This window comes from Scyliorhinus torazame, chromosome 12 (assembly GCF_047496885.1).
Source record: "Scyliorhinus torazame isolate Kashiwa2021f chromosome 12, sScyTor2.1, whole genome shotgun sequence".
NCBI classification, from domain to species: Eukaryota; Metazoa; Chordata; class Chondrichthyes; order Carcharhiniformes; family Scyliorhinidae; genus Scyliorhinus; species Scyliorhinus torazame.
In genome coordinates, this window is record NC_092718.1 from 226,948,593 (window position 1) to 226,966,710 (window position 18,118).

General features: G+C 53.6%; 2 protein-coding genes across 10 annotated transcripts in view; one reads left to right on the forward strand and one right to left on the reverse strand.

The window, feature by feature from the left end:
- Positions 1-17,811, reverse strand: part of poldip2 (polymerase (DNA-directed), delta interacting protein 2) — a 76,828-nt gene extending 59,017 nt beyond the window's left edge. For all 8 annotated transcript variants that reach the window (XM_072470024.1, XM_072470020.1, XM_072470019.1 and 5 more), the window contains exons 1-6: positions 17,665-17,811; positions 13,131-13,212; positions 11,898-11,995; positions 9,912-10,011; positions 7,266-7,341; positions 1,960-2,067 (exon numbers count right to left, since the gene is read on the reverse strand). In XM_072470024.1, the coding sequence (XP_072326125.1) occupies positions 1,960-2,067; positions 7,266-7,341; positions 9,912-10,011; positions 11,898-11,995; positions 13,131-13,212; positions 17,665-17,744 (544 nt within the window). In that variant the 5' untranslated portion in view covers positions 17,745-17,811. The remainder of the gene's footprint in view (positions 1-1,959; positions 2,068-7,265; positions 7,342-9,911; positions 10,012-11,897; positions 11,996-13,130; positions 13,213-17,664) is intronic.
- vma12 (vacuolar ATPase assembly factor VMA12) overlaps positions 17,760-18,118 on the forward strand; it is a 31,709-nt gene continuing 31,350 nt past the window's right edge. Inside the window, exon 1 of one of the 2 annotated variants that reach the window (XM_072470027.1) lies at positions 17,760-17,920. The gene's annotated coding sequence lies outside the window, so the exon portion shown is untranslated. The remainder of the gene's footprint in view (positions 17,921-18,118) is intronic. The other variant, XM_072470026.1, reaches the window with a different exon arrangement.

An 18,118-nucleotide genomic window follows, 5' to 3' on the forward strand; every position in this document is an offset into this window, starting at 1 on the left:
CTCTGCGATCTCACCTTCTGGGTCAGTCTTTTGTGTGGCACCTTGTCAAACACCTTCTGGAAGTCTAGATATACCGCATCCACAGGTTCCCCATTATCCACCTTGCTGGTTACAGCCTCAAGGAACTCGAGCAAGTTTGTCAAGCATGACTTACCGTTCATAAAACCATGCTGACAATGGTGGATCGAGTTTTATCTTTCCAAATGTTCAGTCATCTCCTCCTCAATGATTGATTCCAGCAACTTTCCCACCACAGAGGCCAAGCTAACCGGTCTATAGTTTCCTACATTTTGCCTCTCTTCCTTTTTGAATACGGGTGTCACATTAGAGTGTTTTCAATCCACCGGGACCTTTCCAGCATCCAGGGAATTTTGAAATATCACCAATGCATCCACTATCTCTGCTGCCGCCCTTAATACCCGAGGGTGCAGGCCAGCAGGTCCCAGAGATTTATCTGCCTTTAATCCCATCAGTTTATTCAATACCGTCTCCCCAGTGATGGTTATTACACAAGTTCCTCGGCTTTAACTGCAGTTTTTGGAAAATTATCATCCTCTTCCGTGTAGATAGAGGCAAGATCTAGGGGCTGGTTTAGCACAGGGCTAAATCGCTGGCTTTGAAAGCAGACCGAGGCAGGCCAGCAGCACGGTTCAATTCCCGTACCAGCCTCCCCGAACAGGCGCCGGAATGTGGCGACTAGGGGCTTTTCACAGTAACTTCATTTTAAGCCTACTTGTGACAATAAGCGATTTTCATTTCACTCATTTCATTTCAAATATTGGTTCAGTTCCTTTCCCATCTCTGTGTTCCCCATTATTTCCTCACCAATATCGTCCTCTAAAGGGCCAAAGTTTACTTTAGCTATTCCATTCCTCTTTATATACTTATAGAAGCTTTTGGTATCAGCATTTATGTTTTCTGCTAGTTTCCTTTTGTAGTTCATCTTAGCTCTTTTGATTTTAGTTTTAGTAGCCTTTTGCTGAAGTTCTCCCAATCCTTTACCTTACCTCTAGCTTTTACAGTATGGTTTGCTCTAGTTTTTGCCTTTATATCCTTTTGACTTCCTTATGCCTAACAAATTTGATTGAATTTTTTGAGGTGGTGATCAGGAGTGTATGTGGGGATAGTGCAGTTGATGTAGTTTATATGGATTTCAGCAAAGCTTTTGACAAGGTCCCACTGCCGTCTGACATTGCGGTGGCCCAGTCCTGCCCCCACGACAGTGCGTCACTGCCCCCACGACAGTGCGTCACTGCCCCAGTGCTGCCCCCACGACAGTGCGTCACTGCCCCAGTGCTGCCCCCACGACAGTGCGTCACTGCCCCAGTGCTGCCCCCACGACAGTGCGTCACTGCCCCAGTGCTGCCCCCACGACAGTGCGTCACTGCCCCAGTGCTGCCCCCATGACAGTGCGTCACTGCCCCCACGACAGTGCGTCACTGCCCCCACGACAGTGCGTCACTGCCCCCACGACAGTGCGTCACTGCCCCCACGACAGTGCGTCACTGCCCCAGTCCTGCCCCCGACAGTGCGGCACTGCCCCAGTCCTGCTCATTTGACAATGCGGCGCCTCCCCAGTCCTGCTCCTTTGACAGTGCAGTGGGCTCCAGTTCTGCGCTGGATTGTTTGATAACAATATTTGCTCCAGTTCCAGAGTGGGGCTTGAACCCACAACCTTTTAACTCTGGGTGGGCAGGAGACAGCACCCCAAACTGAACCTGGCTGAAATACCACAGCAAATAGGAAATCACTTCTGCCCTTCCCATTTTGGATCTGTTTATTTATACACAGGTATCTTTCCTCGTCTTCAATCCTCGTCCCAAATTACACAGCGATGTGAAATGCTGCAAATGGAACAATTGCAGCCTCTTTGGACAATGGTACAATGAAACTCACAGCATCAAAAGCTAGAAGATGCAAAGCAGACTAATGTTGTGTGAAACTGGATTTCAGACATACCTTTTGCAGGGTCATAGGAGAGAAATCGTTCAAATAACTCGTGCTGAATGGGGATTCTATCTGAGGAGCTGTAAGGCAGGATGTCTTCATGGCTCACGTAGTCTAACCCTAACACAAGACAAATGTTCACAGTTTACAAACAGACCCAGAGTCTCACCTGCTTTGGCTAAAGTGATAAATCAAGTGAGCAATGGTTTCACTGAGTGCAAATTCCTCCCAACTATACAAAAGCATATTTGCAAATCAGAATCCCAGCACCCCTGCAGTTTCCAACCCTCCCTATTAACAACTTTATTTATATTTATATAACACCGTCAATACAGCAAAATTCAGGCATTGCAGGACCAGGAACCAATGTAGGTGAGCAAAGCACGGGGTGATGGGTCCTGGTGTGAGCTAGCACACAAGCAGCAGGGATTTGAATGAATGCAAGTTTATGTATGTACTGATTCTATACTGGTTTACACTTCCAAGGGTGCTGGTGATCTTCAATGTCTCTTCTGTGACCATTCCTCAAATAGGACCCAACGTGGTGTGGGTCCGCAGTTTATTCAACCTGGCAGGTAAATCACAGTTTAGCCTGATGCTGTTCAGCAGTGGCCTGGAGGGGAAGCAGGAATGGGACGCCAGGCCCATCTCCCGCTCACTAGTCGGGGGGGGGGGGCAAAGCAACCCAGTTGATTTCAGCTAACGTCAATGGCAACAATATAGAACAGAACAGTTAACGCAAGAGAAGTAAAGTTAAGACACAGCAGGGCAGTTCAGTCGAGTGGAATGCATGTCCTGTAATATGTGTTAAATCATGGATGCTACCTGTAGACGACCACATGTGCAGTAAGTGCTGCCAGCTACAGAAACGCGAGCTGCAGGTTTCAGAGCTCGAGTGGCAGCTATGGTGCATCTGTGAGGCTCAGAGTTACGTGGATAGCACATTCAGAGAGATTGTCACACTGCAGGTTATGGGCCTGGCGGCAGAGAGGGAATGGGTGACCACCAGACAGTCCAAGAAAACGAGGCAGGTAGTGCAAGAGACCCCTGGGATCCGGCTCAGAATTTGGTTTTCTGTTTTGGAAGCTGTCGAGGGTTCTGGTTCCTCAGCAGAGAGCAATCAGAGCGGCCAAGCTGGCGTGGTACCACCCCTGCAGCTGTGAGGCAGCACAAGCAGCTTGGCTGCACAGGAGGGGAGGAAGAAGGAGGAAAGGGTAATAGTGATCAGGGATTTATTAGTTAGGGGAATGGGCAGGTGTTTCTGTTGCCGTAGATATGGCTCCAAGAGATGGTATGTTGCCTCCATGGTGCCAGCATTAAGAATGTGAAAAAGCAGCTGCAGGACATTCTTCTGAGATGGTGAACAGCCAGAGATAGAGGTCCACAATGGTGCCAATGACTTCAGTAAGGTAGGGGGTGGGGTCCTTCAATCAGAATTTAGGGGGCTAGGTAGAAAATTAGCAAGAAGGACCTCAAAAGTAGCCATCTCTGGATTACTCCCAGTACCACATGCAGAAATAGGAGGATAAAGGGGCAGCACGGTGGCACAGTGGTTTGCACTGCTGCTTCACGGCGCTGAGGTCCAAGGTTCGATCCCGGCTCTGGGTCACTGTCCGTGTGGAGTTTGCACATTCTCCCCGTGTCTGTGTGGGTCTCGCCCCCACAACCCAAAGATGTGCAGGGTAGGTGGATTGGCCACGCTAAATTGCCCCTTAATTGGGAAAAAAAAATTGGGTACTCTAAATTTAAAAGAAGAAAAAAGATGGATATGGCAGATGAATTTGTGGTTGGAAAGATGTTGCAGGAAAGAGGGCTTTAGGTTCCTGGGACACTAGGACTGGCTCTGAAGGACATATTGCCAGATGGGCTTGTACGACATTCGACAATGTATTAGTGGTCATCTTTCGACTTTTAATTACAGATTCTTGTTTTTATTAAATTCAAATTTCACCATCTGCTGTGTTGGGATTTGAACCTGCGCCCCGAAAGCATTGCCCTGGACCTCTTGATTACTCGTCTAGTGACAATACCACTACTCCACTGCCTACCCTGAGGTGATGCATTTTAGAACACGGAGAGACAACATAAAGTAAGGGATAAAATTCTTCGGGGGATGCAGGAGCAGAGGGACCTGGATGGACAGTTGCATTGATCATTGAAGGTGGCAGGACACATGGAGCGAGCAGTTAATAAAGCAGATAGTATTCTGGGCTTTAGTAATAGATTGGAGATGTTGGGACCATTCTCTGTGGAAAGAAGAAGGCTAAGAGGGGTTTTGATAGAGATGTTCAAAGTCATGAGGGGGCTGGACAGAGTAAATAGGGAGAAACTGTTCGCATTTGGGAATGAGAGGACACAGATTTAAAGTGAGTTGCAAAAGAAGCAAATGTGATGTGAGAAAAATTGTTTTCACCCAGCGAGTGGTTAGGATGTGGAATGCACTGTCTTGAGAGTGTGGTGGTAGCCATGATGTGGAGATGCCGGCGTTGGACTGGGGTGAACACAGTAAGAAGTCTTACAACACCAGGTTAAAGTCCAACAGGTTTGTTTCAAATCACTAGCTTTCGGAGCACAGCTCCTTCCTCAGGTGAATGAAGAGGTGGGTTCCAGAAACATTTATATAGACAAGGTCAAAGATGCAAGACGATACTTTGAATGCAAGTAATAAGTCTTTACAGAGCCAGAGAGAGGGGTACCCCAGGTTAAAGAGGTGTGAATTGTCTCAAGCCAGGACAGTTGGTAGGATTTTGCAAGCCCAGGCCAGATGGTGGGGGGTGAATGTAATGCGACATGAACCCAAGGTCCCGGTTGAAGCCGTACTCATGTGTGCGGAACTTGGTTATAAGTCTCTGCTCTGCGATTGTGTACGTTGTCACGCGTCATGAAGGCCGCCTTGGAGAATACTTACCCGAAGATCAGAAGCTGAATGTCCTTGACTGCTGAAGTGTTCCCCGACTGGAAGGGAACATTCTTGCCTGGCGATTGTAGCACGATGTCCATTCATTCGTTGTCACAGCGTCTGCATGGTCTCGCCAATGTACCAAACTTCGCTTTGCAATTCATCCGCTTCATTCTGCAACTCACCCGCTTCATTCTGGAACACAACGTCTTCACCTTCGACAACAAGTTCTTCATCCAGACGCACGGAACAGCCATGGGGACCAAATTCGCATCTCAATATGCCAACATCTTCGTGCACAAGTTTAAACAAGACCTCCTCACCACACAGGACCTTCAACCGACGTTATACCTCAGATACATTGACGACATTTTTTTCCTTTGGACTCACGATGAAGAATCACTGAAACGACTTAACGATGAGATCAATAAGTTCCATCCCACCATCAGACTCACCATGGACTACTCTCCAGAATCGGTTGCATTCTTGGACACACATCTCCATCAAGGACGGTTACCTCAGCACTTCGCTTTACCGCAAGCGCACGGATAACCTCACGATGCTCCACGTCTCCAGCTTCCACCCTAAACATATTAAAGAAGCCATCACCTATGGACATGCCCTCCGTATACACAGGATCTGCTCAGACGAGGAGGAGTGTAACAGACGTTGAAAGATGCCCTCGTTCGAACGGGATATGGCGCTCGACTCATCGATCGACAGTTCCAACGCGCCACAGCAAAAAAACGCACCGATCTCCTCAGAAGATAAGCATGGGACACAACCGACATAGTAACCTTCGTCGTCCAGTACTTCCCCGGAGCGGAGAAACTACGACATCTTCTTCACAGCCTTCAACACGTCATCGATGAAGACTAACAACTTGCCCAAGGTCATCCCCACACCCCCACTACTTGCCTTCAAACAACCGCGCAACCTCAAACGAACCATTGTTTGCAGCAAACTACCCAGTCTTCAGAACAGTGACCACGACACCACACAACCCTGCCATGGCAATCTCTGCAAGGCGTGCCAGATCATCGAAATGGGTACCGCCATTACACGTGAGAACACCACCCACCAGGTACGCGGTACATACTCGTGCGACTCGGCCAACATTGTCTACCTCATACGCTGCAGGAAAGGATGTCCCGAAGCGTGGTAAATTGGCGAGACCATGCAGACGCTGCGACAACGAATGAACGGACATCGCGCAACAATCACCAGGCAGGAATGTTCCCTTCCAGTCGGGGAACACTTCAGCAGTCGAGGGCATTCAGCCTCTGATTTTCGGGTAAGCGTTCTCCAAGGCGGCCTTCAGGACGCGCGACAAGGCAGAATTGCAGAGCAGAAACTTATAGCCAAGTTCCACACACGAGTACGGGACCTTGGATTCATGTCGCATTATATTCACCCCCCACCATCTGGCCTGCGAAATCCTACCAACTGTCCTGGCTTGAGACAATTCACACCTCTTTAACCTGGGGTTAATCTCTGGCTTTGTAAAGACTTAATTACCTACAAATGCTCGCATTCAAAGTATCGTCTTGCATCTTTGACCTTGTCTATATAAATATTTCTGGAATCTACCTCTTCATTCACCTGAGGAAGGAGCAATGCTCCGAAAGCTAGTGTTTGAAACAACTTGTTGGACTTTAACCTTTTGTTGTAAGACTTCTTACTGAGAGTGTGGAGGAGGCAGGTTCACACACCGAGTGGTTAGGATCTGGAATACACTGTCTGAGAGTGTGGTGGAGACTGATCCAAACAGCGAGTGGTTAGGATCTGGAATGCACCGTCTGAGTGTGTAGTGGAGGCAGGTTCACAGCGAGTGGCTAGGATCTAGAATGTACTGTCTGTGAGTGTGGTGGACAGATTCACACAGCGAGTGGTTGGGGTGTGGAATGGACTGTCTGTGAGTGTGGTGGACAGATTCACACAGCGAGTGGTTAGGATCTAGAATGTACTGTCAGAGAGTGTGGTGGAGGCAGATTCACACAACGAGTGGTTAGGATCTGGAATGCATTGTCTGAGAGTGTGGTGGAGACAGATTCACACAGCGAGTGGTTAGGATCTGGAATGTACTGTCTGAGAGTGTGGTGGAGGCAGATTCACACAGCGAGTGGTTAGGGTCTGGAATGTACTGTCTGAGAGTGTGGTGGAGGCAGATTCACACAGCGAGTGGTTAGGATCCGGAATGTTCTGTATGAGAGTGAGAGAGACAGATTCACACAGCGAGTGGTTAGGATCTGGAATGTACTGTCTGAGAGTGTGGTGGAGGCAGGTTCAATCGAGGCATCAAGCCAGCAAATTGCCGCCTTCTGCACTCTTAACAACTTTGTGATTCTGAATATTGGAGCTATTATCAAATGTGTGGCCCTCCTGCTTTTCCACCACAAAGAAAAGATTGTCATTTTACCTGGAATAGCGTAAAGGGCTCTGCTGTCATCATGATTAGCGAGAAAGGTCACTGCCTCAGTCTGTGACCTCTGAGACTACAACAGAAAAATACACATTCATTCACGAGGATTGAGTTTACTGCTACTATCACAGATTATTACGTCTGGCTCAACATTAGCTGAATGCAACAAAGGAAAAATAATAATTGCCCCTCTGTTAATTAGGTCTCCCCACTGTATTGTGTTGCAAACTGTATCGAACAAGGACTAATTTCCTCCCGTACACAATACAACCCCCACCCTAGTTCCCACATTTCCCCAACACCCACAAATCTCCCTGCAGAATTAATTCCCACCCAACCCCACCAGATTCCCTTCCTCTCCCTTCAGGCACTGGTCTACAGCTCCTCAGATGCTGCTTGCTCGCTCCCCAGTGTCAGTCTTTCTGTCTAAACTAAGTGAGGACACATGTTTGGATAATCCACCGTGCACGGACCATCCGATCCAAGCCTTACCTACTCTGTACACCGGTACTGAGCAGGGCACACTGAACCGGGATCAACAACAGACCTCATGCCAACTCAAATTAACCCATCCCTGGGATCTCTTTGGTCTCTATGCCCTATGCCTAAGCACGAGGGTAGCCAGGGAAAGGGTTGACCCACTGAAGGACAGGCGAGGGAAACTATGTGTGGAGCCAGAGGAAATGGGCGAGGTGCTAAATGAATACTATGCATCAGTATTCACCAAAGAGAAGGAATTGGTGGATGTTGAGTCTGGAGGAGGGGGTGTAGATAGCCTGGGTCACACTGAGATCCAAAAAGACGAGGTGCTGGGCGTCTTGAAAAATATTATGGTAGATAAGTCCCCAGGGCCTGATGGGATCTACCCCAGAATACTGAAGGAGGCTAGAGAGGAAATTGCTGAGGCCTTGACAGAAATCTTTGGATCCTCACCGTCTTCAGGTGATGTCCCGAAGGACTAGAGAACAGCCAATGTTGTTCCTTTGTTTAAGAAGGGTAGCAAGGATAATCCAGGGAACTACAGGCCGGTGAGCCTTACGTCAGTGGTAGGGAAATTACTGGAGAGAATTCTTCGAGACAGGATCTACTCCCATTTCGAGGAGGTCACAAAGATGACTGATGCAGGTAGGGCAGTGGATGTTGTCTATATGGACTTCAGTAAGGCCTTTGACAAGGTCCCTCATGGCAGACTGGTACAAAAGGTGAAGTCACACGGGATCAGGGGTGAGCTGGCAAGATGGATACAGAACTGGCTAGGTCATAGAAGGCAGAGAGTAGCAATGGAAGGGTGCTTTTCTGATTGGAGGGCTGTGACTAGTGGTGTTCCGCAGGGATCAGTGCTGGAACCGTTGCTGTTCGTAGTATATATAAATGATTTGGAGAAAAATGTAACTGGTCTGATTAGTAAGTTTGCAGACGACAAAGGTTGGTGGAATTGCGGATAGCGATGTCAGAGGATACAGCAGGATTTAGATCGTTTGGAGACTTGGGCGGAGAGATGGCAGATGGAGTTTAATCCGGACAAATGTGAGGTAATGCATTTTGGAAGGTCAAATGCAGGTAGGGAATATACAGTGAATGGTAGAGCCCTCAAGAGTATTGACAGTCAGAGAGATCTAGGTATACAGGTCCACAGGTCACAAGAGGCAACACAGGTGGAGAAGGTCGTCAAGAAGGCATACGGCATGCTTACCTTCATTGGCCGGGGCATTGAGTATAAGAATTGGCAAGTCATGTTGCAGCTGTATTGAACCTTAGTTAGGCCACACTTGGAGTTAGTGTTCAATTCTGGTCGCCACACTACCAGAAGGATATGGAGGCTTTAGAGAGGGTGCAGAAGAGATTTACCAGGATGTTGCCTTGTATGGAGGGCAATAGCTATGAGCGGTTGAATAAACTTGATTTGTTCTCACTGGAACGATGGAGGTTGAGAGAGGAGTGACCTGATAGAGGTCTACAAAATTATGAAGGGCATAGACAGAGTGGATAGTCAGAGGCTTTTCCCCAGGATAGAGGGGTCAATTACTAGGGGGCATAGGTTTAAGGTGAGAGGCGCAAGGTTTAGAGGAGATGTACGAGGCAAGTTTTTTTTACACAGAGGATAGTGGGAGCCTGGAACTCGCTGTCGGAGGAGGTGGTGGAAGCAGGGACGATAGTGACATTTAAAGGGCATCTTGACAAATACATGAATAGGATGGGAATAGAGGGATATGGGCCCAGGAAGTGTAGAAGATTTTAGTTTAGACGGGCAGCATGGTCGGCACGGGCTTGGAGGGCCGAAGGGCCTGTTCCTGTATTGTACTTTTCTTTGTTCTTTGTTTTGTAGTTCCATTGGTCAATGCCTTTCCATGCACTGAGACATCAGGAGTGATGGAATGATTTATACATCAACGTGAAGTACCTTGTTCAGGAAAAGCCTCTCAATTCTTTTTTCTGCCTCACGAAGCCTTCCACTTGGAGCCCAGAGATCATGAGAAGAATTTCCTGCAGTTGAGACTATTCTGGAAATTTCCCATCATTCTGGGGATTCTATTGCCCTTCTCAGAATCTACCTTCCCACACACAAACCCCTTGCAGAACAGTCCTGTATAAGTAATCCCCTCCACTGTCTCCTATTGCTGATGTACAGGTGCTCACACTTACTATATGAGGACAGTCCCTGGTGTCGATCAACACCTGGTAGTAGGTGTGTGTTTTGCCTTTCACCTCTTTGGAACCTTGATTCCCTGAGCTTTCTGTTTTACTGAGAGAGAGAGACAAGGTTAATCATCATTTGCAGCAGGCGGCTGGAGAATATTAAACTCAAGACACTGCCTGCTTCCACTTCAACAGCAATTAGTTGCAGGGTTAAACCTCCACAGCACAGCTCTGATCAAACGAGGCAGAGGATTATTAGACAGATCCAACAGGGAGTCAGAGACTGGTAAATATGGGAAAAATATTCCAAAACAATGGTAAACCCGGTGAAAGTAATTGGAAAAGGACCTTGAGGGCAGCATGTAGCACAGTGGTCAGCTCTGCTGCCTCATGGTGCCGAGATCCCAGGTTCGATCCCGGCTCTGGGTCACTGTCCGTGTGGAGTTTGCACATTCTCCCCGCGTGTGCGTGGGTTTTGCCCCCACAACCCAAAAATGTGCAGGGTAGGTGGATTGGCCACGCTAAATTGTCCCTTAATTGGGAAAACTTAATTGGGTACTCTAAATTTATATTTAAAAAAGCAAACGACCTTGTACCCGGAAAACAATGATGAATCTCAGTAACAGGATTACAGACACCAGTGCTCAGAATTCCTGCTGGATTCTCTGGATCAGCTGGCATTCCTTCAGCAGAAACCCTGGGCGGGATTCACCATTCCCCGACGGCGGTTTCATAATCGGCGGTTGGACGAATCCTGTCTGATGCAGGCATCGGCCCCTCTGAAATGGCATCATCACGCCGCGCGCCGTTGGAATGACATTAGCGCATCACCTGAAGGCCCTCCCCCGATACTCCATCCCCGATGGGCTGAGTTCTCGATCATGTGGTTGACGTGTGGTCTCAGCAGTCGGGAACCCGACGAGGGCTGGGGACTGGTGGGGGGTAGCCAGGGGGGCACTACCTGGCAGGTCAGGTCCGCACACGGCCGGCGCCATGTTTTACGGTGCGACCGCTGCAGGTCATCGCCGTGCGCATGCGCCGCCACGGACACTGCCATTCTCTGGCCGTTTATATCCTGGGAGCGGGAGTTTTACTCGGTGTGGCTGCTAGCCCCTCACCGGTCACAGGATCAGTGAGGGATCAGTGCCAATTTTTTTGGGTGTAAAACACCACAGATCCCCCGCATTTAAGTCTCAAAAACGGCGAATCCAGCCCCGTTTCTACATCTCTCCCGGGATTCGCCAAACTTCTGTTCAAGTTACAGTAACCAATTGCGAGAAATTCCTGGGGCAGACGTTTACCATCACTTTTGAAACAAATTACTTAGCCTCATTTCATTCCCTCTTTTGTGAAAGTTTCTAGCAGCGACATACACAGGCTGGGCTGTGTGCTGCCCCATACCCAGGCTCTCAGCCCACCCTGGAGCACACCCTCCCACACGCCACTCCAGTTTCTCCTCCCTCATTGCCGTGACTCAGCACCAGGGACATCATTCAAAGCAATTGTAGCACATCCTCCACTAACTGCCACAGAACATGGTCGAACCTACAACATTCCTGGTTTCAATGGTCCTGCTACTCTCGACCTTAACCAGCTGAGCCCAGGGGTGTCAATGTGGTCACCATTATGCCCCACAGCAGCCAACCAAATGCAGGTCAGAGCCAGAACCCAGAACGCTCTGTCTATTGGTCAAGTTATTGAAAGTGTAATTTCACTAGCCACCCGGGTCCTGTATTTCAAAACACTGAGTCAAGCCGACAAATGTAACACCCAGGGGTAAGTTCAATGTTTATACATAACAATGATGCATTATAATTCCCAGAGTGTGGATAAAATGATACAATCCGGTGAAACAGAGAAATACAACGTAATGAAAACCACAGAGAATCACATCAGAATCCCGATCAGCCATGCACCAGCTTTGATCTTTAAGCTATTGAGCAAGATAAAAGCAGTAAAAGCGAGGAGTTGTTGAGGATATTCATTCCTTACCTGTCAGAGCTGCACGATGCCACATCGCGGTCATACAGCCTGGCATGCCAGGGGAACAGGACTATCCCTCGGTAACCAAACACGCTATGCAGAAATAGCTACAAGGAGAGGACAAGGAAAGGTCAGGGACTGCTCCAGTAATATAGGAGAACACTAAAATCATTGCAGCCATCACCCAGAGCTCCGCCATTGCAGCCATCACCCAGAGCTACAATCCAGCCTGAGTGTAACAGTATAAGAGATAGAGGAAGAGGCCATTCAGCCCCTTGAGCCTCGTCCATCATTCAACATGATCATGGGTGATCCTAGACATCAACTCCACTTCTCTGCTTGATCGCCAAATGCTTCAATTTCCCAGAGTATCCAAATATCTATCCACATCAGCCTTGATTATACTGACTGAGAATCCACAGACCCTGCACGGGAGAGAGAATTCCAAAGATTTACAACTCCCAGAGGGAATACATTTCTCATCCGAGTCTGAATGAACATCCGATCCTAAGACTGTGAAATGTTACTCTGGCTTCTCCTCCCAGCCACCCCGTCAAGTACTCAGAATCTTCTGTTTGATAAAAGCCCCTCTCATTCTCCTGAACACCAGTACAAAACCAACCAACACACAAGTAGCTCGTCTCCAACATTCAGTGCCACAAAACCTGAAAGGGAGATTTCAAGACCCCAAAACAGAGTGCGGGAAGGCGATTTCAGCCGAGAACACAGGGTGAGTTCTGGGTTGGAGTCACCTCAGTACAAGAGCAGTGAGGACTGAACAAGATTGAAACAGCCACAGCAGTAAATCCCTATCCAGGAGCAGCTCCCAGCACCTGTCCCATCGGTAAGGCGAGTGCCCGCCCATGGTCTGTCGCATTCACTCTGGGCACCGCGAGTATCCGCCACCAACCCCCAGGGCACCGCGAGGGTCTGCCCCCATCCCCCCGGGGCACCGTGAGGATCTGCCCCCACCCCCCGGGGCACTGGGAGTCGCTGGCCCCGTCCCCCCCGGGGCACCGTGAGGATCTGCCCCCACCCCCCAGGGCACCGTGAGTCTCTGCCCCCACCCCCCAGGGCACCGTGGGGGTCTGCCCCCTGCCACCCCGGGGCACCGTGAGTCTCTGCCCCCCTCCCCAGGGACACCACGAGGGTCCGCACCCGCCACCCAAGAATAGTCTATAACCCCCACCCTCCCCACTCGCAGGGTCAGCAGTCACTTTGTAGCCTAACTCAATCTCTTACCTGACCGGTTTCATATTTTCCCTGCTGTTTGAGCGCTTCAAACACTCCGACTGCTTCCAACACTTTACCTTCTGGCCGATTCCTGGAAGACAGAAATTTCAGAATGGAGGCAGGCCAGATGAGAAGACGCTGTAATCAGTGGCCTATCTCGATAGCATCACAACACAGGATACTGCAATCTCCACAACACAAGAAACAGGAGCAGGAATGGACCATTCGGCCCATCAAGCCTGCTCTGCCATTCAATGCCGCCCACCACTGGGACACTGTACTGCAGAATCCACAGGATGAACCACAGCCACTCATCAAGGTGGCTTCAAACCACACTCCTGTGACCTCGAACAGGGAAGGATGGCAGCAGCTATATTGCAGGAGCACCACCCACGTCACACATCATCCTGGCTTGAAAGTGTTTTGGTTGTTTACTGTCGCTGGGTCAAAATCCTGGAACTCCCTCCCCACTTGGGATGTTTTCTCTGGAGCAGAGAAGATTGAGGGGGCAACCTGATCGAGGTGGACAAGATTATGAGGGGCATGGACAGGGTAAATAGGGAGCAGCTGTTCCCCTGAGTTGAAGGGTCAGTTACGAGGAGATACAAGTTCAAAGTGAGGAGTGGGAGGTTTAGAGGGGATTTGAGGAAAACCCTTTTTACCCAGAGGGTGGTGAGGGTCTGGAACGCACGGCCTGGGAGGGTGGGAGAGGCGGGTTGCCTCACATCCTTTAAAAAGTACCTGGATGAGCACTTGCAACGCCATAACATTCAAGGCTATGGGCCAGGTGCTGGCCAGTGGGATGAGGTGAGCAGGTCAGGGCCTTTCATGTGCTGGTGCAGACTCGATGGGCCTCTTCTGCACTGTGGTAGTGTGTGAACAGCACTGTGGGTGTACCTATATCACAGGGACTGCAGCAGGCAGCTCACCACCACCTCCTGGAGGGAATTTGAGATTGGTAATAAATGCAGGCTGTGCCAGCGACAACCACATCGACAGAACAACATCTAAAAAGAACCTGGAATTAAAAGTAAAGAACCAGTTTTCTGAACAGATTTTCAGGTTAAGATGTTTGGGGATAACCCAGCTGTTCGGGGAAATGGTCACACACAGCCGCCTATGACATTTCACCTGAGGAAGGAGCAGCGCTCCGAAAGCTAATGCTTGAGACAAACCTGTTGGACTTTAACCTGGTGTTGTAAGACTTCTTACTGACATTTTAAAGGGGTAGTTGGGACATGACCAGGTTTACACTGGCCATACAGGGTCAATTTGTTTTTAGATGTTAATGCCAGCAAGATCTTACTCGTGGATAGAAAGCAAAGTTTGTTGAGAATTTTGGATCCGAGCTTTGTCGTCTGGTTCAGATGTTAATCACAGGGCCCACTTGTCTATTCTGCTGGTTTAGGTACACACAGAGAGAAGACTCCAACTTCTACAGAGTTTGACATGACCGTGCGACAATCCAAACCCTCAACGGCAAAGATGTGCGTTTGAATTGAAGTTACTTTGTAACGTGGGCAGTTAATTTACACACAAAGATCCCACAGATGGCAATGCGATCCAGAGCAGCTTTAGTGGTTTTGGTTGCGGGTTAGTGTGGACCTCTGCTCTCGTTTACCCATCAGAGCTGGAACGTTTTCAACGACCCAAAGGCACAAACAGGAACTCTGCATCATCTGGAAGATGACACCACTGACAGTGCAGCATGCCCCCACTCCCAGCATTCGGGGTGGGGGAAGAGTCGGGGAGGGAGAGAGTCGGGGGGGGGGGGGGGGGGGGGGGAAGAGAGTCAGGGGGGGGGGGGGGGGAGAGAGTCGGGGGGGGGAGGAGAGAGTCGGGGGGGGGGGGGGGGGAGAGAGTCGGGGGGGGGGGGGAGAGAGTCGGGGGGGGGGGGGGGAGAGAGTCGGGGGGGGGGAGAGAGTCGGGGGGGGGGGAGAGAGAGTCGGGGGGGGGGGGAGAGAGTCGGGGGGGGGGAGAGAGTCGGGGGGAAGAGTCGGGGGGGGGGAAGAGTCGGGGGGGGGAAGAGTCGGGGGGGGAAGAGTCGGGGGGGGGGAAGAGTCGGGGGGGGAAAGAGTCGGGGGGGGGAAAGAGTCGGGGGGGGGAAAGAGTCGGGGGGGGAAAGAGTCGGGGGGGGAAAGAGTCGGGGGGGGGAAAGAGTCGGGGGGGGGAAAGAGTCGGGGGGGGGAAAGAGTCGGGGGGGTGGGGAGGAAGAGTCGGGGGGGTTGGGGAGTCGGGGGGGTTGGGGAGTCGGGGGGGTTGGGGAGTCGGGGGGGTTGGGGAGTCGGGGGGGTTGGGGAGTCGGGGGGGTTGGGGAGTCGGGGGGGTTGGGGTGTCGGGGGGGTTGGGGAGTCGGGGGGGTTGGGGAGTCGGGGGGGTTGGGGAGTCGGGGGGGTTGGGGAGTCGGGGGGGTTGGGGAGTCGGGGGGGTTGGGGAGTCGGGGGGGTTGGGGAGTCGGGGGGGTTGGGAGTCGGGGGGGTTGGGAGTCGGGGGGGTTGGGAGTCGGGGGGGTTGGGAGTCGGGGGGGTTGGGAGTCGGGGGGGTTGGGAGTCGGGGGGGTTGGGAGTCGGGGGGGTTGGGAGTCGGGGGGGTTGGGAGTCGGGGGGGTTGGGAGTCGGGGGGGTTGGGAGTCGGGGGGGTTGGGAGTCGGGGGGGTTGGGAGTCGGGGGGGTTGGGAGTCGGGGGGGTTGGGAGTCGGGGGGGGTTGGGAGTCGGGGGGGTTGGGAGTCGGGGGGGTTGGGAGTCGGGGGGGTTGGGAGTCGGGGGGGTTGGGAGTCGGGGGGGTTGGGAGTCGGGGGGGTTGGGAGGTCGGGGGGGTTGGGAGGTCGGGGGGGTTGGGAGGTCGGGGGGGTTGGGAGGTCGGGGGGGTTGGGAGGTCGGGGGGGTTGGGAGGTCGGGGGGGTTGGGAGGTCGGGGGGGTTGGGAGGTCGGGGGGGTTGGGAGGTCGGGGGGGTTGGGAGGTCGGGGGGGTTGGGAGGTCGGGGGGGTTGGGAGGTCGGGGGGGTTGGGAGGTCGGGGGGGTTGGGAGGTCGGGGGGGTTGGGAGGTCGGGGGGGTTGGGAGGTCGGGGGGGTTGGGAGGTCGGGGGGGTTGGGAGGTCGGGGGGGTTGGGAGGTCGGGGGGGTTGGGAGGTCGGGGGGGTTGGGAGGTCGGGGGGGTTGGGAGGTCGGGGGGGGTTGGGGAGTCGGGGGGGGTTGGGGAGTCGGGGGGGGTTGGGGAGTCGGGGGGGTTGGGGAGTCGGGGGGGTTGTTAGTCGGGGGGGGGGGTTGTTAGTCGGGGGGGGGGTTGTTAGTCGGGGGGGGGGTTGTTAGTCGGGGGGGGGGTTGTTAGTCGGGGGGGGGGGTTGTTAGTCGGGGGGGGGGTTGTTAGTCGGGGGGGGGGTTGTTAGTCGGGGGGGGGGTTGTTAGTCGGGGGGGGGGGTTGTTAGTCGGGGGGGGGGGTTGTTAGTCGGGGGGGGGGTTGTTAGTCGGGGGGGGGTTGTTAGTCGGGGGGGGGTTGTTAGTCGGGGGGGGGGGGGTTGTTAGTCGGGGGGGGGTTGTTAGTCGGGGGGGGGTTGTTAGTCGGGGGGGGGGTTGTTAGTCGGGGGGGGGGTTGTTAGTCGGGGGGGGGGTTGTTAGTCGGGGGGGGGGTTGTTAGTCGGGGGGGGGGTTGTTAGTCGGGGGGGGTTGGGGAGTCGGGGGTGTTGTTAGTCGGGGGGGGGTTTGGGGAGTTGGGGTTTGAGGGGTGGGGAGGGGTTGGGGTTTGGGGGGGGAGGGGTTGGGGTTTGGGGGAGGGGTTGGGGTTTGGGGGAGGGGTTGGGGTTTGGGGGGGGTTGGGGTTTGGGGGGGGTTGGGGTTTGGGGGGGGTTGGGGTTTGGGGGGGGTTGGGGTTTGGGGGGGGTTGGGGTTTGGGGGGGATTTGGGGTGGGTTGGGGTTTGGGGGGGGTTGGGGAGTCGGGGGGGGGGGGTTGGGGAGTCGGGGGGGGGGGTTGGGGAGTCGGGGGGGGGGGTTGGGGAGTCGGGGGGGGGGGTTGGGGAGTCGGGGGGGGGGTTGGGGAGTCGGGGGGGTTGGGGAGTCGGGGGGGGGGGTTGGGGAGTCGGGGGGGGGGGTTGGGGAGTCGGGGGGGGGGGTTGGGGAGTCGGGGGGGGGGTTGGGGAGTCGGGGGGGGGGGTTGGGGAGTCGGGGGGGGGGGGGGGGGTTGGGGAGTCGGGGGGGGGGGTTGGGGAGTCGGGGTGGGGGGGTTGGGGAGTCGGGGGGGGGGGGTTGGGGAGTCGGGGGGGGGGGGTTGGGGAGTCGGGGGGGGGGGTTGGGGAGTCGGGGGGGGGGGTTGGGGAGTCGGGGGGGGGGGTTGGGGAGTCGGGGGGGGGGGTTGGGGAGTCGGGGGGGGGGGTTGGGGAGTCGGGGGGGGGGGTTGGGGAGTCGGGGGGGGGGGTTGGGGAGTCGGGGGGGGGGGTTGGGGAGTCGGGGGGGGGGGGTTGGGGAGTCGGGGGGGGGGGGTTGGGGAGTCGGGGGGGGGGGGTTTGGGGGGGGGGGGGGTACAGTCTAGCTCCCCTCCCCCGGGTTACCTGCTGAGGGCGCGGGCCGGGCTCCGGAGAGTGAGAGCGGCGCAGAGCCGGAGAGAGCGCGCCAGGCCCGGGGCCCACATCCCGCCGCCTGACCGGGGCCGCGCGCACGTGTCACGGGGCCGCGCGCGCCGCTCCCGCCGCCGCCGCGGTCGCTGCGTCCGGGAAAGATGGCGGCGCCGGGCTGGCGGGTTGCCCTGGTGACGGGGCCTAGCCGGGCCTAGTGCAGCCTGGAGCCTGCGCCCTGCAGTCGCTGAAGGTCAGAGCCGCGGCGGTGCAGAGAGTGAGGCGGAGGCGGGCGGTTACTGTTTGAGTTATTAGAGATTTCCAATTTTAACAATCAGACAAAACGCAAACTTTACAGACTGAGATGTTTCTAACGTGTAATTTACCCCCCGCCCCAATGGCAGAAGGGGCCAGCAGGCTCGACGGGCCAAATGGCCTCCTGCTCTTATCT